A 25,576-nucleotide genomic window follows, 5' to 3' on the forward strand; every position below is an offset into this window, starting at 1 on the left:
CGAGTAGACTCCCTCTGCGAGGTGTGAGAAGATAGCTTCACCGATCGGGTTGTTGCCCATGTAAAGGACAAAGTTAAAGATGCTTGTATGCCAGAGGAGGGCCACAGTGCATTGAGACATGTGCATCGCTGCTCCGAACGGGCTGGAGCCCGTGTGTAGTGGGAAGCAGTGACCTCATATGCCAGGAGGGGTTGTCATAAAGAAGACTGCCATGTGGTGAGGGTCATAGCCTATGTGTGATAGTGGTCCACGACCCTGTATGCTAGGAGGACACAATACCAAGGACTTCACTGTGCCGATTGGGCCAGAGTTTGTGTACCATGAGGATACGCTGAACCTGACAGCCAGAGGAGGGCACCAGGACCAGCAAGTCGCATTACCAGCAAGTGAGGCCACTTTGGGACCATGCACACCTGCCAAGGATGGAGAAATGGCACCAGGATCTTCGCACCACCCCTCTTCATTGTGGGAGGAACCCGATACCTATCCTGCAAGGAGCCACCAAGTACCTTCAGTCGTTGCAGAGGCAAGATCAAATGTGAGGACTCTACGACTGCGGAGTGCAACCCACTTGGGTGGGCCATGTGCAGCAAACTCACTTGAATCAATTGCTGCTGCACCAGGACCCATGGAGGGGTTTTGAGCTGGGGGAACTTGCTGCTAGAATGCGCTGCAGCACTGCAACACTATTGACTGTGGCCATAGTGGACTCTTGAGACTCGGACTACTAGTGGGGCTTACTGTGTGTGTGTTGCTATAGTGAATGGGGAATACCAACTACCTCTAGAAGCGAGGAGGGAGTGGGACTCAGGGAACCACCTAACAAATCATGAGTGCCCTGACCTCAGGGGTACTGTCTAGTTGTTTGTGAATGTCATATTTTTCCTTTGTGGTACTCGGGTAGAAATAAAAGTGAGTATCTGGCTGCACAATGATTTACTGCAGCTGATGTGCAACTTTTGAGTTGTAACCCCAGTGTTCACTTACCTATATCTATCTTCCCTTGAGGAAGCCTTGAACTGCTCGATCATGTTACTACTGAGAGCCAAGTGCAGATGAGGTACTTGGCCCAGTTGCTCAGGATCCATAGTAAGTCTGGCCCCAGGACATCAGGAATTAAAGCTCTCATTTGGGCCCTGTAGCCCCTGTTTGCCCTGCGGCCCTCTGAGAGGGGTTCTGGCACCATGGTAGTTCACATCTTTAACTCTGATTGATGTCCATGCTAATATTGGGAATTTTTTAAGTAAATGTAAAAATAAAACGGAGAAAGAAATGTTGTCTTCTGAGCACCTTATCCTGGATGGGGCCATTGACTTTGCACGTATCATAGAGCACAACTCCTGGTGCATTAAAGAAATCACTGTGCAATGTGCACAAGGGAAGCTAACCCAGTGCACAGTATTAGTTTCAGTAAAAAACCACATGTTTGAGGGCCTAAGAGCTTTGATCATACGTGTCATGGTGGAGACATGGAAAAAGAGTGACACAATTAAGGGAATAGATCTGGCTAGTGCCAAGAACTGCCTCATCACATTACTGATAAGCAATAAGAGCAAAAAGTGGGGACATTGTTTGGAGTTTGCAAATGTTATGGATCATCCAGTCAAGGGAGCAACATGCTGGAACATGTGGGAATATAATAAATACTTTTTATTGTGTGTAGGTAACTGGATGGAAGTTGGATCTTAATGCAAGGCTTTGGTGAGAAGCGTGGAAATGGTTACGAGTGCTAGTTCTAGTTCATAGTTCTCTACTTGGAGAGTTTGTTTTGCACACTTCATAATTTTACACTGGAAATGTACCCTGCAAAAGGTGTGTTTCTGCCCTGATAGTTATGGTGGAAAGCCAATTGATGTGACTGGGTATTATGACACACAGTAAAACGTCATGGGAATCAGCACATGAAGCAGGGTTCATGAATTCAAAAACAGGATTGTGGGTACTGCAATGAAATTTGTTTTTTAAGCATTTTTTTAAAAACATATTTTAATATGAAGGGTTGTTTGCATAGGAATCACGGTGTTACTGCTATTCCCAAAATAAAGTCCCCTCCTTTTCTCCTCTGGTCTCCACAAATGTTATAGCGCGGGGATGCCTCCGGGTCACCAGGCGCTCTACAAATCGCTAAAATAAAAATAAAATAAATAAAACATGAGGGTTAACTTAATTGGTGTGTGTGTGCAAATGTGAAGACATCCTGCATTTGTTGAGACCATCTTTAACATGTAGCTTGTGATACCATATATGTCACCAGGTTTTGAAAGGAAACAAGATATATTACTGAAGTTTTCTTTCCTAGTCAGCCAACTAGGGTCCTGATTCTGATGCGGTTAGGAAAACATTCCCACCTAGGGCCTGATTCTGATGCGGTTAGGAAGGCCTCCTAACGGCATTTGCTCCTTCCAAATCAGATCGGGAACATGTCTTACCGACCAATGGCCCAATTATGATGCTGTTAGGAACATATGCTCCCATTGAAGTCAATGGGAGTCCAACCAAATTGGATCGGGAAGCATCGGGATGCATCATACTCTGTCTGTCGGACTCTCCCGATCTGAGTGGGTCAGAAACCATTTCCAAATCGATTCGGTTGAGAAGCTTTCCAACCCGCATCAGAATCAGGCCCTAAGTAAAGGAGCGACAGGGCCCACTGACATGGCATGAGCATAAATAAAACTAATAAGTATGGAAGCCTCTGCTGAGGACCTTGGAAGACTGTGTCGGTAAAACAGGATAATAGGGGAACGCATTGGGTGAGCATTGACCATACATGGATATTGATCATCTGATTCACATGGTCACATACCCTCATCATTGGAATTTGAATACAATAAGTTAAATCATGCCAAAGTCTAAACACTGGATTGGGGAGAATGATTGCTAACTTTGAGCTATAAAAGGCTGTATCTCTTGACATCTGGGACACTTTATACAGAGGGTATACTGCAGTATGGCCTGAAGTGTTCACCATTCTGCCTCACTGGTCGTGAAAGCCAGGAAAATGATCTCTGGCATTGCTTCCAAGGGACGTAAGAGAACTCTTCTGAATTGTTTGCATTCTCACATTAATGAATACTTATTCCTTGAATTTACATAACTATTGTGGGATATCGACTACGCTTTTATAATAGTGATTTTATTCAATTAATTATTGCTGCTATCAATTAATTGACATCCTTACTTTGCTGGTTTGGGTGCTTCTGCTGTTTTGACATATTCATTCTCACTTGTCCAGATTGAAAAGTACATGTTTGAGTTAGATGTTGACACCGCAGCACACATGCCCAAGACAGATATCAGACAACACGATAGGAAATTCAATTCATCTGATAAAATTGTGTCCGAATTTTCATAAATCCTGCACATTTAATAGTGTTTAAAAGCATCAGTTCACTTAATGAAATTCTGCCACTAAGTTCTAGCCCCTCTTAAGAAGTGCTGCATCTCTACTTTAAATTATCTAATCAGCTTTTAGTTTGTTTGATTAGCTTAAACAATTCAGGAGGATATTGTCAATGAAGTGGCGGTGAGAGGCGTTAGCCTCCTTGTAAACGCCTCTCATCGCCACTTCGGAAACATGAGGCTGCAACCTATTCTCAAGAATGTGGTACAGCCTGGCATTTCCCCCTGCAATGGCGCTAAGTTTCACGACTTAGCGCCAGCGCAGGCACCCTTGAACCAGAGTGCAAAGGTGTCTGTGTGCCGGGGAGGGTTGTTCATGTACAGGAAGGTGCCCCTTCCCGCACATGAACATTCCTGAAATACCATTTTGCTTTTCATATGTGTACTGCACAAGGAAGCACACATGGAAAAAGCAAAAACGAGGAGAAATAAAGCATTTCTCCTCGTTTCTCCTACTTCAGACCAGGATTGTCCTGGTCTTAAGTTCGGCGCTGCCACCACTCAACGCCGCCTTTGAGAATAGGTGGCAGCGTCATGTACAATGGGTGATGCGGTGGAACGCCCACCACAACACCCACTGCACGCCCCTTTCTGGCTAAGTTTAGCATGAAAGGGGCCTTATTCACAAATGCAGGGTTAAGCCACGTTAAGTCGCTTTAATGCTGCCTCGTGAATAAGGCGCTGAACCTATCGCCACAGGAACGTCAGAAAAAGTGACGTTCCCGTGGCGATAGGGGCTTGAGAATATGCCCGTCAATGTTTAATGCCTCCATGTTACATCTGCAATTAACAGGGTCTCTGCATATAATATACAATCCTGTAAATTACCACCAAAATTGCTTATGCCTTATGCCTTTTGATTCTTCAAAAGAATTGTTACATAAGTGCTCGAACTTTAATAAAGTCTATCATGAATTTCAACCCAGGGTAACACATTCAGTTTATATCTCTGTTCGCACACATAGAGTTCATCCTTCCAGTTAGCAACCCTTATATCTTCGAATAGATCTTTCAGGCACTGATCCCTCTTGGACCTCTGAGGGATAATCGTAGGATATTAATGTTTCTGGATCAATATCACACAAACAGCAAAATTTGGTAAGCTTCTATGATTGAATCCAATTTGTGGTAACACCCAAAATATCAATTTGATGGAAATATATTTTCACGTACATCGGATTACTGGAGGGTTCTAGGCCTAACGTGAGACATATTTCTATCTTCAGTGGTCCCTTTGAGGACCACTATTGTTGATCCTATTTTCGGTTTCTCAAAAACTCTCTGACCTTCTAAAAGACTACCATTGTATACCTTATCACAAGGTACAGACTGGAAAAGCCACTTTTTGTTTCCCAGGCATTTTGAAGCGCATACCAAACCAAATAACTTTGTAACCCTATATCCTTGTCAAGGTTCCATCCGTCTCACTCTTTCCAAGTCAGAGCAGCTATCTAGGCAATAAAGTGTACTATTGTAAATATTATGGATTCTAGTCATATTATGGTATTACCTCAAAATTTCCAAATGTTTACTTTCCTAAAATTACTTCAAACTTATTACTTCACAAACATTCAAAACAGTAGAAATACTTTGAAAATGTAAAAATGGGAATAGCATTGTTGAAAGAGACTAGCAAAAGAGAGAAAACTAGGAATAAGAAGAGAGGGGGGATGAGGGAGAATGTAGTTAAAAGGAGGATTACTCCCATTAAAACAAGCCTTTGGAATGCAATCAGTCTCGCCTTTGGGACCTTATATGTATTTAGCTATGCAGCACATAAACTTGGGTGCTAAAACATCTATTGTTCTTTAACATGGAGAAAAAGTAAGCACCAAACTGCATTAAGTGCCAAGTATGGGAACACATGGAGAGAAATATTGCCTTTCAGTGGGAAAAGGAAAAGGCAAAGCTCTGTTTTAATATAAAATCAGGGCCTTCTGTGGTCATATCACTGAAAATAAAAGATTTGAAAAAAATATTGTCTACAGGTGCGCGTGGAAGACAATTTTTAGGGACTGGAATCCAGAAAATGCTAAAGTGATTCTGGTATTTTATTGGCCTCTGCAGTTTGTTTTCTATCAAGAAAGTTAAATTGAGGCAGTTGCCAGAAAAACAAAAAAAAAGAAAGTCCTTCAGCAGAAAGTAATTCTGGTATTTTACTGACCTCTACTGGTCATTTTCTATCAAGACGGTTAAATAGAGGCATTTGAACAAGCAGAAAGCATTCTGCTATTCTATTGACCTCTACTGGTCATTTTCTATCAAGACAGTTAAATAGAGGCAGTTGAACAGAAAAAAGTTCCTAAGCGGAAGCAGACATGTCCTAGGGCTGATCTCCAGAGCAAACAAAGTACATACACATATAAATATATACTAAAGTATATACAAGAGGTCTCAAATGCTCGACCTAAAAAGAAAAGAGAAAATAACAAAATAGCCAAGGAGGGACGGGGGAAACTGTGAAAAAACGGGGGAAAAGTATGAGGGGATGGCAAACAAAAATAGAGTAAGATGTATGTTCCAAAAGGAAATGGGGAAGTAAAAAAACATTTCAAAAATACTAGAAAACAGTACATGAAAACAAATTGCAATGACTACAGAAGTTTAAACAGAACATATAAAATCAAAGCAATACTAATTAGAGCTAAACATTTCAAAAACATAACCTTTGAGCATGTGTGAAGGGGGGGGTAGTTTTTTACTACCATGGTCCAGTTAGCCCCGGTGTTCCTCAAAGCAGCTAGGGTGATCACATTCACTTCAATCTGGTGGAAATGAAGACTCCCACCATCAAGGATCACAAGTTCACCCTCTGAATCTGCCGCCCAGCTAAAAGAGATCATGGCATGGTCTAGGGCCACATTGACCACCCTTGTAGAGGTCCTACTAGTGCATGGTTTCTTGGGACAGACAGAGGCCCATTGTTGTGTCCTAGCTGAGAACACTCAAAGCAGTGTGGTTTGAAATGGAGTGCACTATACTTTTCCAGGGCGAGGCCATACTTCCTGACAAGGATGTCCTTCATGAGAGGCATACCTCATCATGTCCACCTTCTCTGGAGCCAGCAGAGCATCTCTCCCTACAATAGGTATGTGCCTCAAGAGATTGGCCCTCCAATTCTCCTCAGAGACCCTATTCATTTCCAGAGCATCTTCATAGGCTTCAAACCAATCGTGGTGGCCATCTCTTACAACAATGTTAGGCAACAGATCCTTAGGAATGTGGACCCTCTTGTCTCCAGAGGGTACTGTGGGTATGCTGCCACCATTAGTGCTGAACTCCACTTATTTAGCTCTGATGTCCTGCTCTCTGAGACTTAGCTCATGGACCATTCTCCTTTTCTCCATAGCTAGTCTCTTTTCCTCCAATGCTCTTACAGCTTCAGCCTTTCCCTTGCCAAGGCCCTCTCAGCTGTTTTCTTCTCTGCTTCTATGGCCAGTTTCTTTTCCTCCATCTTAAGATTGACCATCTGCAGCATATCCTCAATGTCAGCTTTCCTGTCCACCAGCTCCTCTGGGGACAGAGCATGGAAGGACACACTGCTCTCTTCTCTGGGAAGGATCACCACTTCTGGAGGTAAGACATCCCCTCCTCCATGTACTGCTTTTCAGGACCTACACCCAGGTCATCTCCTATGATTGCATTTCATCATCCTTGCCATCCTGGTCACCTACTGTTGTCAGTACTTGGTGAGCTTCAGCCATGTCATCAGGGCCTTCTGGAGTTCCAGTTTCTTGGCATTTCTCCTGAGTGGAAGCCTACTCCACCTACAGAACTCCTAACACTCGGCCACAGTGTAGCCATCCATATGTGCAAGCTCAAACACCATCCTTGCATTTGTGGCCACAGGCACAGACAGTCAGGTAGACTGAGGGTACATTTGGAAAAAGAAGGAAGGGACAATCAAGGATAATTTTAAAGAAACTCGGATCAGTATCAAATTATTTATTTGGGATTTATAGTGTAACACAAAATCACTGTATGGCACGTCACAAACACAAGTCCTAATCTCACTGCTGAACACCAATGTTGGAAATTAGGTTACTGGCCAACCTGGAGGATGCTTATGATGAGGAGACTGAAATGCCCCGGCCTTGGCTGTTCTTGTGTGCCAGAGATATAGGTGACCTCTTCGAGTTGCCACGATGCTGCCGACACTTAGTGCCTACCAATTAGTGCCTTCAGGAAGTAATCCCAGATGGAGGAAAAAGCCTAAGGGCAAAAAACCTCCAGGTGACAAAAAGTATCCAGCTGCAAAAAAACGAGCCAAGAAGCAGGAGAAGAGGGTGGGAGCGCCGGAGTCAAATTCTCCAGGAAGAAACTGAGCCCTCTAGACAGGAATCATGAGCAAGGGGACACACCCAACACTAGGAAGCAATGTGACACAAAGTATGATGGACAGGTTCACTCATATACTTTGGAAAAAAGGAAATTGCATTAAAAAAACGAGCTTCACAATTTTAGATTGGGAAAAAACTGGTCGATGAAATAAGCAGAGCGGCCCTCTTGGATTGAGCTGGATATATCTTGCAAAGGGAATTCTGTTAGGCTGCGGAAAACTGTGGGAAAATAATAAGAATGACCAAGTATTATCCAGATTACCTGGTGCTTATTATTGTGAACATCTGGTCCAATGCTTATCGTATTCAAAGTGCATTCCCAGGAGACAAAATATCGTAATATTGTGTCGTATTTTCCAAAGCTATTTTGACTAATGTTACATTGATTTGAGACGTGTTATTTTGTGGGCTTATTTTTAGAGGTAGAAATGACTGGATTTATGTCGCTGTTCTGACAGGTTCCATCTGATAATATACAAGGCTGTGGCACTTCCACACTTATTCACAGCGGGGTATTTGTATTTTTATTTGCTTTAATGTATCATATTTTGTTGCCTATTTCTGTGTCTTTTCCTTATGCAATTGTATTTTAATATGGGTGTAATTTTATAATGCATGGTTTTATTGGTAGAGAGGCTTGTCTGCACTGATTTTATTGCTGGTCAATTGTTATCTGTGATATCTTATTTTATCTGTATGATTTTATTTTGTAGCGAGCCAATCAAATGAACTAGTGACACGTTTTTTAACACTGCTTTGCTCATCTGCAACAAATTGTTGTATTTTAACCACCATTGTTTGTTTTGTGTGCCTTTATGGTTTTAGAACCTTATAAATATTTATACTACTACTGGCAATGGAATAAAAAAGTGGTCCCACGCCATTTTAGATTGGGAGAAAACTGATCTGTGTAGTAAGCAGGTTGGCCATCTTGGATTGAGCTGGATATATCCTGTAGAGGGAATTTTGGAACCCAGAATTTCCCAGGAAAGTAAGATGTGCTAATAACTGCCCTGCTACCCCAGCAGTAAGGCACCCCAGAAAGAAGAAAGGCCCTGGAAGTTATACCTGCAGACTGGCCGGCCACCTACAGGTAAGTTTAGACAGGAAAAACGGCAGCCCACCAGCCTCTCCCTGAACCACACTCGCACCACTGTGCACCCACCCCACCAGAGGCGGACTCTGGAAGCCGTGTCAGACTGGATGATCACCCTCAAAGATTTGGACTAATACTACTGGTTTTGAAACTGAGAGTCACTGTGGCTTGCAAATCAGACCTCAGTGCCAGTATTGTAACCCCTTATAAAATGTATGTTGAATTGGCTATCCCAATTTGACATAAGCTCACTTACTTATAAATCCCTTGTTCATTCACCAAGGGTAGCCACATCATGTAAGTTAGAGTGTCCCTAGAGAGCCCCAATGTATGCTATTCAATATATCATCACATAGGAAAAGAGTAAAAACTCACCATCATCTACAGGCCCTCCTCCTCCAACCGTAATTTCAGAGAGCGTCTGGTACAAGACCGGCCTTTATCATGTCTGAGCTCGGCCCACACCTAGGGTGCTGATCTCATGAGTGGCACAGGAGCTTCCTTTAGAAGTCTTTCTCTGACCTGGGACACATAAATAATGAAAGAAGACAAGTGGGCGAAGGACCAAGTTTGGTGTTACTTAGGGTGCTTACCTGCCACTTTGCCCTCTCAGAAAACAGGTGATCAGCCCTGACCCTAATCCACAGGCCTCCAAGAAGCATAGAATGTATCAAGGGAATCATATACCTTGTCAAAGCCTCACTCAACATCTTATCCAGACAGCTTACCTGCTAAACGTCAGAAGGAAGTCGATTAGGTGCTCCTTGACCTCGTACACAAAACGAAAACTAATCAGCATATCTTTGAGCCACCTCACAAAAAAGGAAACACTTTCACCATGTCTTCTCTGTATTTCAGACTCACAAGTGTGATTCTCCTAAATAAATATGCTAATCAGCCTATGCTGCAATCCCATTATTTATGATACATACAACCCATTCATCACAGCCACCTGAACCTCACTCAAAAATACCAGAGATTTACTAGCCTCCACATACATTTTTTGCCAAACACGAATTCAATTTCTTATCAGCCACGACTGACTCTTTGGCTGACATCACCTCGCACCTGGACTACTAATTACTAATTGAAAATAAAGACTAACAGCCAAAGGCCCCAAATCTGTAATTCTTGAAAACCTTAAAACCTCAAAACAGTAGTATTCTCTATAACTCAACAGCAAACATGTCATCCCCAAATAAGAAAAGTGCAAAAATACTCTACTTGAAGAAAACCTACTCAAGCGGAAGAGCTACACTTCATATTCAGAAACCTCGACTCCTGAACTAAAATGAACACTACACCTCCTTCATCAACTTATAGAAGCAAATGCAACCTCAACGCCACCGCAAACTGTGTCACCTTCCCCAAACCTCCAATACCAAACTTCACAGAAAATCGCAGCACCATCGATTGATTTTTCAATGAGAAAATTGCCAAATACCTATACCATACTGGTAACATGAATCAAGCAAACATTGTAAAGCCAATTTCTCCGTGCTTCATCAGACAAACTTGAAACCGCTCATGCTTGCTGACATAACTGACACATTCATCACAGAGTCCTCTAACAAAGACAACTCCCTACAATCAAAAAATCACACTCAGGGGAATCCATTAAACCACTGCTCAACTAGTTGCATGTTAGAATGCTCTTTACAGGAATATCGCCGGACATAAATATCATGTCTGAAATATCACTTACAGCAATATTGCCGCATTGGGTGTAGATTATTTAAGTGGGGAAATATCACTGTGAACTACATTTAAGACAAGATATTTATGTTAGACAATATTCTGCACATCTTTCTGGAACAATATTTCCTCAACGTACTCGATGTCTCACTTGCAAAAGATACCTTTCCTGGTGCATTGATAATGGATAGCACCTCCCCATCCTGCACAAGTTGCCTCCTTTGGCTACACGTTTTTATAAATTACTGTCCTACCATACACCTGCACTTCCTCAGGGAGATTATACAAAAAGCATTTGTAATTCAAAACAAATCGATAGCAAATTCTTTCTGCATCCCTTACAAATTAGGTTTCACATCATATTGCAGAACAAAAACAGCACAATCCAGGTCGTGGAAAATGTTTTACCGATGAGTGACAATATTTTAGATCTGTCTGTAGTCTTCCACCCCAACACCCTTTAAACAGTGGTAAACCTAAAGTCTACGCACATTGTTGGTGAGGTAGAAGAAAACACACTAATCTACTGTGAAAATCAACATCCATTCATAGAGAGGAATACTCCAGATCCTAGATTTCAGGTCATATTGTGGAGTACCTCAAAGGTGCATCCTGTCTTCTGTCACCTTGAACCTATGAGTGGAATCTCTTGAGGCACTGCTGATGAAAACCATCGGCGAAATTCGCCACTTCAGTGATTTTACTCGACTCACATGAAAGTTTGAAAACTTAACATGAACTGACTGGAAGTTGGCGTCATTACCATTCATACATATGTACTGAATTCGAAACTGAAACCAAATTCCCACCAACAGCAAGTTCATCCTAGTCATAAACATTGCATAAAAAGTCAATTTCCGGAATTGGCACACAAACATGAACCTGTAAAGACTGACTCAACAACCAAATATCATCTGGGCGCATCATCAATGGCAGCCTCTCCTTCATAATCACAAAGACAAATAGAAGCAAACAGCGTTTAACAATTCTCCCTTCTATACAAGGCAAAGCCTTACTTTGCTGAAGCATGTGTAATAATTACAGTTCAAGCTCTGGTCTTTTCTCATCTGGATGACGATAGTGCCCGCTCGTCTGCATCCCTGACTTTCATATATTTCCACAAAAGAGTACGACACACATAACTCATTACAAACATAAAGAAAAACAACTACATAGCCCTCAATAGGGCAGGACTTCATTGGTTCACTTTACAACGCTGCAGCACCGTCCAGACCAGGAATATCATCTACATTGCACAGCTAACAAGATGGTATTTTATCTGGCCGAGAAGATAACAATTTCAGGACGCCAACATGGCCCATGAAAGCTTGATTTCACAGGAATAGAAAACAAGAAATGTTAATTACAAATAACAAGAAGCAAGTGTTCTTAAGTTAGGTATCCAAAATCTGTTAAAACGCCCAATCTTGGACCTGATTTGTTCCATGTCACCTCCACTTCAAAAAGGAGCTGCAAATTAAATCTCTTCAATGAATATCTCACCTGATATCAATATGAATTTAGATTATTCTCTTTAATCGTTTCATAGCAAAAGGTTCTGTACGGTGCATCCATTATAAAGGTTTTAGACAAGGCCCTGCAGTAGAAAATGCAAGTCATCACACAGGTCTGAAAAGTATTTTATTATTTTTAAAAAAAATACAGTAGAACTTGCCAGTTTTAACTGCTACATATACATTATAGAAACTGTTATATATGATAGGTTTAACTAGGCCTAGGATCATAAATTGCACACTGTTCATGTGCACCTTCATCAAATTGCCCACTTTCATCCCGTGAAAATCTGTGTAAGAAACTGCCTTTCAATGGCCAGTTCATAATTTCATCATATCTTTTGCATTTCTGCCTAATTCAGAAATGTTAGCAGCATCTCTAGAGTATCCTGGTGCTTTCCTGAAACAGCAGGTCTTGCTTTTTAAATATCCCACCTGAAATTTCTGAAATATGGTTAGCGTTAGGAACCATGGGCTTAAATTATTCAACTGCAGAAAGCCTTCAATGAATGTGCTTCCATTTATTTTCCTTTTGAGAGAATTATGTGCAGAATACAGTATAGTCCTCCATTTTGCAAACTTTTGACTTCAACATGATGTGTTAAAGTATAAAAAAACAGTGATGGGTGGAATGCTTGAATTAGTCTTAGCCACTGGGCTGAGATTAATTCAGAGGACGCATCCCAGTCCATTGTTATTTTGCCTACCATGCCACCTCCGTTTGGACCCAGATATACAAATCAGTTGCAACCTAGCTCCAGTTCCAACAGTCTAACTGAACTGCCAGCCCAGGTCCTCTCTGAACCAGAACCCAATCAAACAATGTACTGCGTTTCCCCTAGATGGAGCTCATCAGCCAGGATAGCTTGGCTCCAGTGATAGTTTTTTTTAACATAATATGGACTTCCCATCCGGGCCTATGTTTAACCACTCTAACTAGAATCACTTGAAATGCCACGATTATTAACATTGCCACTAAACACTGGGAACATTTTTCAGCTCCATGTTTATCACAGGACTTCTTGATAGAGGACGCTGTGGGGCGTATTTAAGACTCACATGCAACCATGTAGATGCAACTGAAAGCATAGAAAATACAGGAAACATAGTTACATACAGGTTACATCCTAAACTTTCTATATTGCTCCTATGGCATATATTCTGTTGGAGGATATCACAGTTGTAAAATAGTTTCACCAATTAAATGTTTTAAACCATGATTTAATTTAGCTAAATGTAAAACATGAAAAGAGGAAGCTATGTTTCGTGATTAAAAATGAATAAACTGTACAATATAGGTCATTCTGATGTTATAAAGTCTGGGATTGACCCATAATGTAGCCTAAATACAGATTTAGGAATTCTCTTTTTTTCTAGCTCTAAATCTATCTAAACTTACAAAACGAACGTCAATGTGTAAATATTACAGAAGAGAGACACAGCTGAAGTAAAAAAGAAAATAACTATATTCTAAGATTGTCTTTTTAATGTAATATAATTTCTTACATTCATATGCGTAATCATATAGAAACCTATATACGGTCATAAGGAAATATTAAAACACTGGACAAAACACAAAGAACAGAAACGCCAATAAACATATACAAGTATGCATTTAACATTATGTTGTACCTCAATCTAGCATAAGGCTGCTTTACTTCAGAGAACGCTAGTAAAGTGGTAGACAAGGGAGCAAGAATGGAGAGGGAATAGGGTTACAGAGCTACATATATGTCAAAAGATAAGTCAGCATGGATGACTTCTAGGGTTCGTGCATCATCAAGGTTGTCCTATTGCAGTGTGGTTGATATTAAATAATCACCAATGTGGAAAATTGAAGATATTTTCTTGTGAAACCCTAACCAATGTCAGATATGCAGGGCTGACTTCTAATGCTGGTTAGATACTGGATGGCTGGGACCAGATTAGCCAGGTTGCGTTTCACAAACTTCAATACCCATTTGTGCTGAGTCATTATTTAGAGGTAGCAGGGGGAGTGTAACACCAGCCACAATTCCGACCTAGCAACCTGATACAGAATCCCAGTCATTTTCTAGTTGGGAATTTGAGGCTGCAATCTATCATTATTCACCGAATCAAGCCATCTCAGCGACTGGCTTAAGAAAAGTATGATTCTTCTACTTTTGGGTCACGGTTTATGTTATATCTCCGGTGTCAGTAGGCTTAACAGGTTGATGATGTCACCACCAATAAACCTTCATATTTGGTTACATGAAGCCATTACATTTTGACTTTGCTGATGTTATCTTTTATAACCTCCAGTGTTCTCACTTTACCTATTCTTCGATATAGTTCACCAAAGGCTTTTGAATGCTTTAACTACTTTACACTGTTGATTGCTCAGCCAAATTTCATATATGGAAATGTCATTTATGAGCATAGACGTTCATGTTATCTAAGCAACAAAACCATAGAACATCTTTATATAAGGTCTGTACATTCTAAAACAACAAATCCTCTATGAATGTTGAAAGAACATTCTAGACCACAAAGCATCTATCTATGAAGAACATTCTAAACCACAACCCATTTATGAATGAAGTATAGGCATTGCAAACCACAACTCAACGGCTAATGAAGTAGGAAAATGGTAAACCACAAACTATCTATGTAAGGAACATGGACATTCTAAACCTTCTGAAAAGGTCTTGGCCACTTACGGAAGGACAGAACATGAAGGCGAAAATATGAAAAGCAATTATCACAGTGATTGCATAATAAAACCTCAAATGATTCTGGCACCAAAATGTTACATGTAATCATCTGTAGTGAAAATTAACAGGCACTGTTATGGACTATTGGAAACTGAACTCGCAGAGTCTTGCAACTACAATCTTAATACATTGATTGACTGAATCCACTACTGTTATCTCATTCCAGAGCATTTATTTGGCTAGTTTTTTCTTAAATGTGATCTGCAGCATCTCTTAGACTTTCTTTGATAAACCCCCTTTCTCCGCTCTTTAAATGAAAGTGTTGACTTCTGAAAGAAGCATTTATTAAATATTGATTATGGTATTATATTATGGAATAGAGCACAATAAGACTTCCAATGTTTTCATATCCTTCCAGAAAGTTGAAAAAATTTGACGAATGAAAATGAGAAACCTTGGAGAAAAAAAAATCATTGTCAAGATACTGGAGCAGGAAATGCACAATTACATAAAATCTTGTTTAATTCAAAGTCCAATCAAACTGGGGACACGGTAATGCACCAAACTTCCTTTATCAATGAGTATCCTTCAAGCTTTAAAACTATGTAGAGAGCGGCATGTGTTTAATCCGCTTTTATCTGAGCCTAAAAAGCAAAGTAGCAGCTGCCTTTGTAATACCAAGAGCACGAATGTCCGCTTTGCACACTGAAAGGATAGGGATTGCTAAAAAGCAGACCGTCTGTAAATAAATGTTCATAAGATTATTCTTCTACTGACGTTTGCCAACACGTGGCACAATGATTCCGGAACCCGTGGAGCGATCTGTAATGCTTTCAGTCCATGATCCTACTTTCTTTCTACTGCTAGGGGATTTATATCACTGAAGGGTATCCGTAGCAAGGCAGTCATGGTAAGTCATTGTGTTGCATTACAAAGAGACAAGAGCTACCCCAGCACATTTGGACCAGGGGCATAGGACAGAGGAAGGGAGCAGGAGCTTCATTTGCTATTTACAGCACATAGTTGCTGTTAAACCCATGCCTTAGAACTCAATCTCTTCTGCCTTTCCAAAGGTGAACAGCTGTAGGATTATTCATGAACAGGGACACACAAGCATGCACCTTATGGCCAATATGTTACAGAAACGGTAGACGTAGTAGAGGGATAAAATTAAGTTTTTAGCAACATTTGGGAAGACCACATCCACCATTGGTGCGAATGGCTTGAGAAGCAAATGCAATATCAATGCCCTTTGGTTACAAACCCTATGCTGCTGAGATTGGTAGCATTTAGGCGAAAAATCCTAATTCTTTAGTACTAAGGACGTGCGTCATCCCCTTTTGTAGGAGTCAGTAAGAAATAGATCGCCAACCCCTATGCAATACCGTACCGGATGGCAGGGGCATCATAACATTAGGGTCAACAGGGGCTACTGCTGTTTCTTGCATTCCTACACTGTTTCTCAAGTGCCTATATTCTGACTGCTTCACAAAAATAATATGTTAACACCAGAGGGATTATAATACACCTCTTGAACTTTCAGCATTTTTGAGGTTTGTGTGATTTCATTTCTATTGAAGTGATCAGCGGGTAAAGGTCTTGTGAAGTCACTTCCAGTAATTCCATCACAGGTTCAAAGAGGTGTGATGTTTCTTCCATCACCTCTGTGATTTTAATTTATTTCTGCCATGGAGAATTATCCTCCACAGTGGTACATAAATGATCTCGCCTTTAACTTCATTTAGATCTGAACATCGGCTCTACTGGCAAAAAAATTGAAAGAGGCAGTCCCTGAAAAGATGGTGAATAACAAGAATAGAACATTTAACATTCATACACATAGAAACAAATATTGCCAAAGCCTTAGGTCAACTTGTGTTTCTGTGTAAGAATGTTAGTTTAGTTTGTGTTTACTGCACTGGATTCCAGGAGAATGTCTGAATCTATCCCTCCTCCCGCTGGAATACATGAATCGCATCATACGATCAAGCAAGATGTGAAGGACATAGAAATGTGCATGTCATGGGCTACTGTCTGGTTTGTGATGATACCTTCCCATTACGGTCGACAGGACACAAACAATTGTGACTATTATCTGTGATATGTATGACAGCAAGAGCAGAGTGGGAGAAACAGACTTCACATAGGTTGCTCAAATACCTGAAAACGTTGAATAACAAAACAAGCAGAACACATAAAGCAGCTTCGATGTTCTCAGATACACGTGGCAGATATTTCTCTTGGTGTAGTCTTCTTGGGGAGAACTTACCATTCTGGTACTCGTGGTTTTGCTTAACCAACTATAAATCAATGGATACAACATCCTGGATGCAAACGAGAAAGCAAGGTAGGACAAGCTACCCAGGCTTGTCATGGGCAATGTCTGAAACATGATCATATTATCTGCCTTAACCCTACATTTATGTACATATATATGCAACTATACGTCGTCTGCATAACTTAGGCGCTTGCTCCATAATTATACAGTGATAACCATTCTCCGGACTTAGTGGTTTCCTTTCAACTTTTATCATATGACTGTTTCGTTTCTTTTTTTTTTAATGGAGGGTTCCATTTGGTCTGATGTTGATTGTACTATCCCACTCCACACGTTTGAGGATTTTTGGTCTGACCAGTAGAGTAGATGTCTTTCAATAATTGTAGAAATGTTATTCGTATTAATGCACCCCCACTATATAATGTACAGAAATGTAAAGCTTCAGGTACACGAACTGAGACAAAAGATCCGAAATGATGTAACTACATGTGTGCTGTAATTCATACTCTTGGAGTATAGAGAAGTAAAAATGTTAGTACTTTGAGCGCTGACAGCTGTGTTGGAAATAATTAATCACTTTTGTTTAAATAGGAATTCGTTTGGGAAATTCACCAAATTGCTGATAATATCAGCAGATAAGCTAACTGAAGCACAACGAATGAATGCAACAGGCCTAAGATCACAGAGGATGATCAAGTGGAAAAGACAGAAAATCTGGTTTCCAGGCTCCCAAAGTGACAGCTTATTTACTGAGTGGTGATGCCTTGCTCAGCGTTCTCAAAAGACATCAACTGTTCAAAGTATCCATATTAGTCTAAGAATTGTACAGCTTTTGCATGCTTCATGTTTAAATACATTGTGAAAGTCAAAGTACTTTCAACCATAGTTCCTTTGAACTTTTGTCGAAAATAAAGTTTATCTCACTAAAGAAAAATACTATTTTGCACACATACCCTGCTTTAAATCTTCTGTAAATATTGGGGGTTTCATTTGATAGTAAGTAAAATGACAAATATCCCCTCTATCCCAGCTCTGTTATGTTCAAAAGGCACACTTACTGTGTTTCTACACACTAAAAAAAATATATAAAAAATTACATACGGCGATGATGGGAGCGTGGCAGGGTTATCGGAACAAAGGCCTGTCACGGTTCAGCTCATAAATATGGCATTTTCCCTAGAACGGGAAATACTGGTGACAGTAGTTACATAAATATATTTATCTTTTTCTTGGTAGAGGGATTTCCTGATTTAAAACTACCTGTTGTCACGCTCGCTTTTCATGGATATTAATTAACGTGACATGGAGCTGTGTTGCCATTCAATACAATGCTCATTGGCAGTGTTGGTGTATTCCCTGTAGAGCGTGCCAGACTAGATGCTGGAATACCACCATACCATGCAGGGTCTGAATTAACCAGCACAGAGGCACCTTTGTGTAAGCAGACTTTATCAAAATGCATTGATTTTACCCCTTGTGCTCTGGTTTAGTGGCACAGGATGTGGCATCTACCTGTAGTGAGAATGTACCTTCGATCAGGCCCTAGCATGCCGCATTAGACTGGTGCCATGAAGGGTGTGTCTGAGAACACAGAGCTGATGGAGTCTGTGTCTGCCCTCATCCTGTTGGGTTTCAGGATGCTTTCGGCGATGAGGTGGTCATTGGGAAAGAGTCTCACTTTGCCGTTCTGCCCATGCATTTGCTCCTTCACTGGCTCCAGGAAGACCACCCTCTTGCCTGTGCTGGATTTCGTCTCTGCGGTGGCCTCATGCGGAGGAGTGGCACTGAGGATGGAGGAGTGGGCACTGCTCTGGCCTTGCTTCTTTGGCTGACTTCTGCTCCTACACCTGCAGCGGCATGGGGTCAAGTAGAGATAGAGCAGGACCAGGATGATGCTGACCACACAGGCTGCCAGGGTGGTGAAGGCAGTGTTGAATGCTTCATGAGCGTGGGAGCGCCCTGTTGTGAAATTACTCACTGTGATGCGAATGTCTATGGTCTCATTCAGCAGTTTACGCCTGTTCATGGCAATGCAGGAGTAAACTCCTGAGTCTTCATACTGGGCCTCTTTGATCTCCAGACTGCCATTGTAGAAGACCTGAAAGTTGGCCATCCTGGACTCTGGATCCAGTAGTCTACTGTCCGGACTCACCCAGATGAAATGTGTGCTAGTGTCAATGATTTTACTGTCACAGTGCACCACCAGCCGTGTCCCTATCTGTGCCTCATAAACGAACCCAAATGCATGGAATGAGCTATTGACTGCGCTGTCTGAGCAGTTCATAAAGGTCTCCTGAATCAAAGGCAGTTTCGTGGAGCTTTTACTGTCTGGCTGCAGGAAACAGGTGTACTCATTCTTGAAATCTACCACAGGGCTGAAGTGTCTGTGGTACCAAAAGTTGAGCATAGAGTTGAAGGAACACTCACAGGTAAAGGGGTTCCCATGCAGGTAGATCTCACTCAGCTGCCAGGCTGGAGCTATGCTTATCTGCTGGACTGGTACCGCGTGCAGCTGGTTGTATGACATGTCCAATAGAGCAAGCTCTGGAAGTTTCATCCTTCCGGTGTATAAATCAATTGGAAAGTGAGCAATAGAGTTGCGACTTAGGTACAACTTTTGCAGTTTGTGCAGTCCCCCAAATGCACCAGAGTCAATGTGTGTGATCTGATTGTTGTAAAGCAGGAGTATCTCCAGCCCTTTCAGCTCTTGGAAAACTGGATTGCTCAGTATCCTCAGGTGGTTTGAAGACAGGTCGAGGTACTTCAAGTGGGGAGTTGATGAAAAACTTCCAGTGGAAATGCTGCTGACTGTGTTATGGTTGAGTACCAGGGTGTTCAGTTTATCAAACAGGACCGGGACCCAGTCTGGGTCCAGGAAACCGATTTTGTTGTAACTTAAATCCAACTTTTTTATGAACTTGAAAAGGGATCGAGGTACCATAGAGAGATTCTTATTGGTGCAGCTCACAATGTCACTGGCACAGATGCAGGTTGAGGGGCACACCCCGGGCGCTCCGCCACAGATGCCCAAGGCAAAAAGTAACAGGCACCCAACGCGTTGGCACCTCACCTTGAATATCCCCAGTAGAGTAGTAAAGGTCTGGCAGCTCAAAGACATTATGGCGAGTCTTCTGGCCACTTGTATTCACTCTTTGCTGGCCGATCGTCAGGTGCTGTTTTCAGTAGCCAGGATCACATAGAAAAGAGTTGGCATCACCATGGCACGTGCTCCCCTCATCCCACTGGGTCTTCATGGAACAAGAAGGATCTGAAAAATAAAAGAATGCTGAGGTTAGGAACCTGAGAAAAACCAAAGGAAATGATGGACGGAGCGTTGACAATACAAGCACTCACCCCCAGTCAACTGATCTGGGTTTAATCCATCACCATTCTTTAGCCCACTCTGCCACCCCAGTTCAGACATGGCCATATGCAAATCAGTCTGACCCTGTACCTCATGGGAACAGTCCAGCCTGAACTGCCAAGCCATGCCTTCCCTGGACCGGAAACAAGCTACCGAGGACCGGTTTCTGGCATTTCAGCCTTCTTCAGACCGGCTTGCTTGAATCCAGTGGCAAGGTGAGCAAGGGACTCACGTCTGAGCATACCCTGCCAACTTATGGCGAACAAAGAAAAACCAAAGGAAATGATGGACGGAGCGTTGACAATACAAGCACTCACCCCCAGTCAACTGATCTGGGTTTAATCCATCACCATTCTTTAGCCCACTCTGCCACCCCAGTTCAGACATGGCCATATGCAAATCAGTCTGACCCTGTACCTCATGGGAACAGTCCAGCCCGAACTGCCAAGCCATGCCTTCCCTGGACCGGAAACAAGCTACCGAGGACCGGTTTCTGGCATTTCAGCCTTCTTCAGCCCGGCTTGCTTGAATCCAGTGGCAAAGTGAGCAAGGGACTCACGTCTGAGCATGCCCTGCCAACTTGTGGCGAACAAAGAAAAACCAAAGGAAATGATGGACGGAGCGTTGACAATACAAGCACTCACCCCCAGTCAACTAATCTGGGTTTAATCCATCACCATTCTTTAGCCCACTCTGCCACCCCAGTTCAGACATGGCCATATGCAAATCAGTCTGACCCTGTACCTCATGGGAACAGTCCAGCCCGAACTGCCAAGCCATGCCTTCCCTGGACCGGAAACAAGCTACCGAGGACCGGTTTCTGGCATTTCAGCCTTCTTCAGCCCGGCTTGCTTGAATCCAGTGGCAAAGTGATCAAGGGACTCACGTCTGAGCATACCCTGCCAACTTATGGCGAACAAAGAAAAACCAAAGGAAATGATGGACGGAGCGTTGACAATACAAGCACTCACCCCCAGTCAACTGATCTGGGTTTAATCCATCACCATTCTTTAGCCCACTCTGCCACCCCAGTTCAGACATGGCCATATGCAAATCAGTCTGACCCTGTACCTCATGGGAACAGTCCAGCCCGAACTGCCAAGCCATGCCTTCCCTGGACCGGAAACAAGCTACCGAGGACCGGTTTCTGGCATTTCAGCCTTCTTCAGCCCGGCTTGCTTGAATCCAGTGGCAAAGTGAGCAAGGGACTCACGTCTGAGCATGCCCTGCCAACTTGTGGCGAACAAAGAAAAACCAAAGGAAATGATGGACGGAGCGTTGACAATACAAGCACTCACCCCCAGTCAACTAATCTGGGTTTAATCCATCACCATTCTTTAGCCCACTCTGCCACCCCAGTTCAGACATGGCCATATGCAAATCAGTCTGACCCTGTACCTCATGGGAACAGTCCAGCCCGAACTGCCAAGCCATGCCTTCCCTGGACCGGAAACAAGCTACCGAGGACCGGTTTCTGGCATTTCAGCCTTCTTCAGCCCGGCTTGCTTGAATCCAGTGGCAAAGTGATCAAGGGACTCACGTCTGAGCATACCCTGCCAACTTATGGCGAACAAAGAAAAACCAAAGGAAATGATGGACGGAGCGTTGACAATACAAGCACTCACCCCCAGTCAACTGATCTGGGTTTAATCCATCACCATTCTTTAGCCCACTCTGCCACCCCAGTTCAGACATGGCCATATGCAAATCAGTCTGACCCTGTACCTCATGGGAACAGTCCAGCCCGAAACCGGTCCTGGGAAGCTTGATTCCGGTCCAAGGAAGACATGGCTTGGCAGTTCGGGCTGGACTGTTCCCATGAGGCACAGGGTCGGACTGATTTGCATATGGCCATGTCTGAACTGGGGTGGCAGAGTGAGCTAAAGAACGGTGATGGATTAAACCCAGATCAGTTGACTGGGGGTGAGTGTTTGTATTGTCAACGCTCCGTCCATCACCACCTTTGTTTTTTCTTTGTTCGCCCTAAGTTGGTAGGGTATGCTCAGACGTGAGTCCCTTGCTCACTTTGCCACTGGAGTCAAGCAAGCCCGGCTGAAGACGGCTGTAATGCCAGAAACCGGTCCTGGGAAGCTTGATTCCGATCCAGGGAAGACATGGCTTGGCAGTTCGGGCTGGACTGTTCCCATGAGGCACAGGGTCGGACTGATTTGCATATGGCCATGTCTGAACTGGGGTGGCAGAGTGAGCTAAAGAACGGTGATGGATTAAACCCAGATCAGTTGACTGGGGGTGAGTGTTTGTATTGTCAACGCTCCGTCCATCACCACCTTTGTTTTTTCTTTGTTCGCCCTAAGTTGGTAGGGTATGCTCAGACGTGAGTCCCTTGCTCACTTTGCCACTGGAGTCAAGCAAGCCCGGCTGAAGACGGCTGTAATGCCAGAAACCGGTCCTGGGAAGCTTGATTCCGATCCAGGGAAGACATGGCTTGGCAGTTCGGGCTGGACTGTTCCCATGAGGCACAGGGTCGGACTGATTTGCATATGGCCATGTCTGAACTGGGGTGGCAGAGTGAGCTAAAGAACGGTGATTGATTAAACCCAGATCAGTTGACTGGGGGTGAGTGTTTGTATTGTCAACGCTCCGTCCATCACCACCTTTGTTTTTTCTAGGAACCTGAGCTCATCAAGAAGTGAAACTGGTACTGCTATTTCTTCCCATTTGGGTTGGAGACTCTCTCTTTTATCAAATATTGTTTAAAATTCTACAATATTTTCCATTTCTCGTTACATACAATAGACCTCACTCCAGTCTAGGCTACTGACCAACATAAAATAACCATATTTTTTTTAAGTTCAAGAAATTTTATTGGAATAATTATAGACAAAATAAGCAAAATACATCTGCAAAACAAGTACATAGTAATGAGCTTAAATACTTGAATGAAAAGAAAAAGGTGTATAGAATTCTAAAAGGAGGAAAGAAAAAAAAAGAAGAGAGAAACAAACAGAAAAAAGAAAAAAAATAACCATATTTTTGCTGTGGATATTGGCGTTTGTGTATTCTTGTGCACGTGCCTGTATGGATAGTGTACCATACCCAAATATATATTATACCAGTGCCTATCACAGGGGTCCTAAGTCAGAGAGTCAAACAGGTCAATACTGACGTAAATCTGCACGTCTTGTTTGAAAATGTATTTTGCACAGATAAAAAAGCAGGCTCGTCCATCACACAATATGCATAACTTCCATCTTTTTTATCCTGAATAATCTGAGATCGAACCTGCCATAACTATAAACAAGCCACAGATGGCGCAGTTTTGAGAGTTAATGTGAACTGTCGCACCAAAAATGAGATAGCTTGAATGTATGCATATAAGTATCTGTACAGCGTAAACCTCACTGGAAGGCGTTGTAAGCTTTGAGTAAGGTTGGGAACTACGAATAACTGTTCGGGATCATTAGTGTGTCTGGAAGCAGTGTTTGTATGGTAACTCAGCGTCATGTATTTCAATTATAAGTACATGCAAGTTTGTCTACATTAAAGCACGTTAGTTGAACCTTTGTGTGCGTGTGTGGTTGCCTCTGTCTGTTCACAGACACCGTGAGTATCACAAAATGATGCCCCCTAGCCACAAGAATGTATTGAGAGATCCCGAGCCTCTCATATCGAAAATGTATAAATCGGCTTCGGGCTGAATGGGGGACTCTGGAGAGCTGGGGGAAGGGGGCTGAAGATAGAATCGCCCCCAGCCGCACGAGCTCCAGGGACTTGTGTTACGCCCGTGTGTGTGTGTGTGTGTGTTTTCATTGATAAGTGAATAGGAGTAAACAACCAGCACACAGATAGTTACTCAATACACACAAGTGAAACTGTGCGTGGGTAAGTACCCGGGTCACAGCGGCACAGGTTACCTGGGTACTCCAGAGGGAGGCTCTGTCTCCTAGCCCATGGCAGCAGGAGGGCGCCAGGGGCTTCCCCCGCTGGATGTCCGGCTCGTGTATCCTTCTGGCTCTCCTCAGGCACGGAGCGACGGTAGAGGGGTTGCTGTGCTGTAGCTCATAACTGAGTTGGAAACTGCGACAGCCTCCTCAGCCTTCTTGGGTCGAGTTTCGCAGCCTCCTCTGCCGCGGGCCCCCCTGCGTTGGCAGCCTTACATCTCTTTCCTCCTCCGCCCCACGGGTCCCTCCGTTCTTTGGCCTTGCCCCCACCTTCCCGCCGTCCAATGACTGTCTTAGTTTCTGCACGAGTCTTTCATCTTTGTCAAACCGGGGCTCTCATCCTTTACAATCTCCTCGGGCCCCCTAATCACTGCAGGCCGCCAGCCTCCTGTGCGCGGGTTCTTCCGTCTCTGCGCACGTCCCTGTGGGGTTTTCTGTTTTGCATGGGACCCTCAGTCCATTTTCTTCTCTGGACGGTTCTCCTGGTCTCAGAACGTGCCCCTCAGCCTCCACACAGGTCCGCCACTTTTCACTACACGGTTCTTCTGCATTCCCTGTATTGCACATTAGTATATGCTGCACTGGTGCTCCCTCTTCTCTGCATGGTTCCTCATCCTCCTCGGCGCCAGTCCGTCCGTCTCAGGACCTGTCCCTCAGCCTCTTTGCACCGGTCACTCAGCCTCCCAGGTATGGGTTCTTGGGTGTGCCCTGCACTGGTCCCTCGGTCTTCATTGCGCGGACCGTCAGCCGCTTCTGCGCGGGCCCCTCAGCCTCTCCTGCGTGGATCACCCAGCCTTCTCTGCTGGTACCCCTCGAACTTCTCTGCGCGGATCCACAGTATCCTCCGCTCGGGTCCCCAAGCCTCCTTGGCACGCGCGCTCTCCGAATCTCCTCAGCTCGCCCGTGTGATGAGAGCAGCAGACGCGCAACGAGTTAAACGGCTTCCCTGGCTCCACAAGGCAGCACCGAGCCTGCTGCTCTCGCTGAGGACGGGCGAGGGATGGGAGGGGAGGAGGCGGGCGAGGGATGGGCGGGAGAGGAGGCTGGATGGCGCGGACCAATCGGGCGCCAGTCCCCAGGATGGTCCAGCCGAACCCGCGCAGGCTGAGGCAGGCATCGCTCTGTGGACGGATGAGCCTCTCGGGCTCCTCGCTGTGTGACGGCTGCCCTCCAGTCCCGAGGCTCCACAGGAGGGGAGGCTACAGAACGGCTTCTCACTGTAGAATGGCTAAGGGGAGACCGGCTTGCTCAGACTGGGTCTCCGGCAGACAGGTCTTCACACCTGAAAGGTTCAGTTCAGAGAGTGTCTC

General features: G+C 43.6%; 1 protein-coding gene across 1 annotated transcript; it reads right to left on the minus strand.

Moving 5' to 3' along the window:
* Positions 1 to 18,223: 18,223 nt before the first annotated feature.
* AMIGO2 (adhesion molecule with Ig like domain 2) lies at positions 18,224 to 24,492 on the minus strand. Its single transcript, XM_078675395.1, has 2 exons — positions 24,240 to 24,492; positions 18,224 to 20,268 (listed from the first exon to the last, which is right to left on the minus strand). The coding sequence occupies exon 2, from the start codon at positions 20,116 to 20,118 to the stop codon at positions 18,556 to 18,558; it is 1,563 nt and encodes a 520-aa protein (XP_078531521.1). The 5' UTR covers positions 20,119 to 20,268; positions 24,240 to 24,492; the 3' UTR covers positions 18,224 to 18,555.
* Positions 24,493 to 25,576: the final 1,084 nt, after the last annotated feature.

This window comes from Lissotriton helveticus, chromosome 1_1, assembly GCF_964261635.1.
Source record: "Lissotriton helveticus chromosome 1_1, aLisHel1.1, whole genome shotgun sequence".
Lineage (NCBI taxonomy): Eukaryota > Metazoa > Chordata > Amphibia > Caudata > Salamandridae > Lissotriton > Lissotriton helveticus.

Coding starts and splice junctions, on each gene's coding strand:
- AMIGO2 (XM_078675395.1), bottom strand. CDS start 20,118: ATGTCTTTGAGCTGCCAGACCTTTACTACTCTACTGGGGATATTCAAG.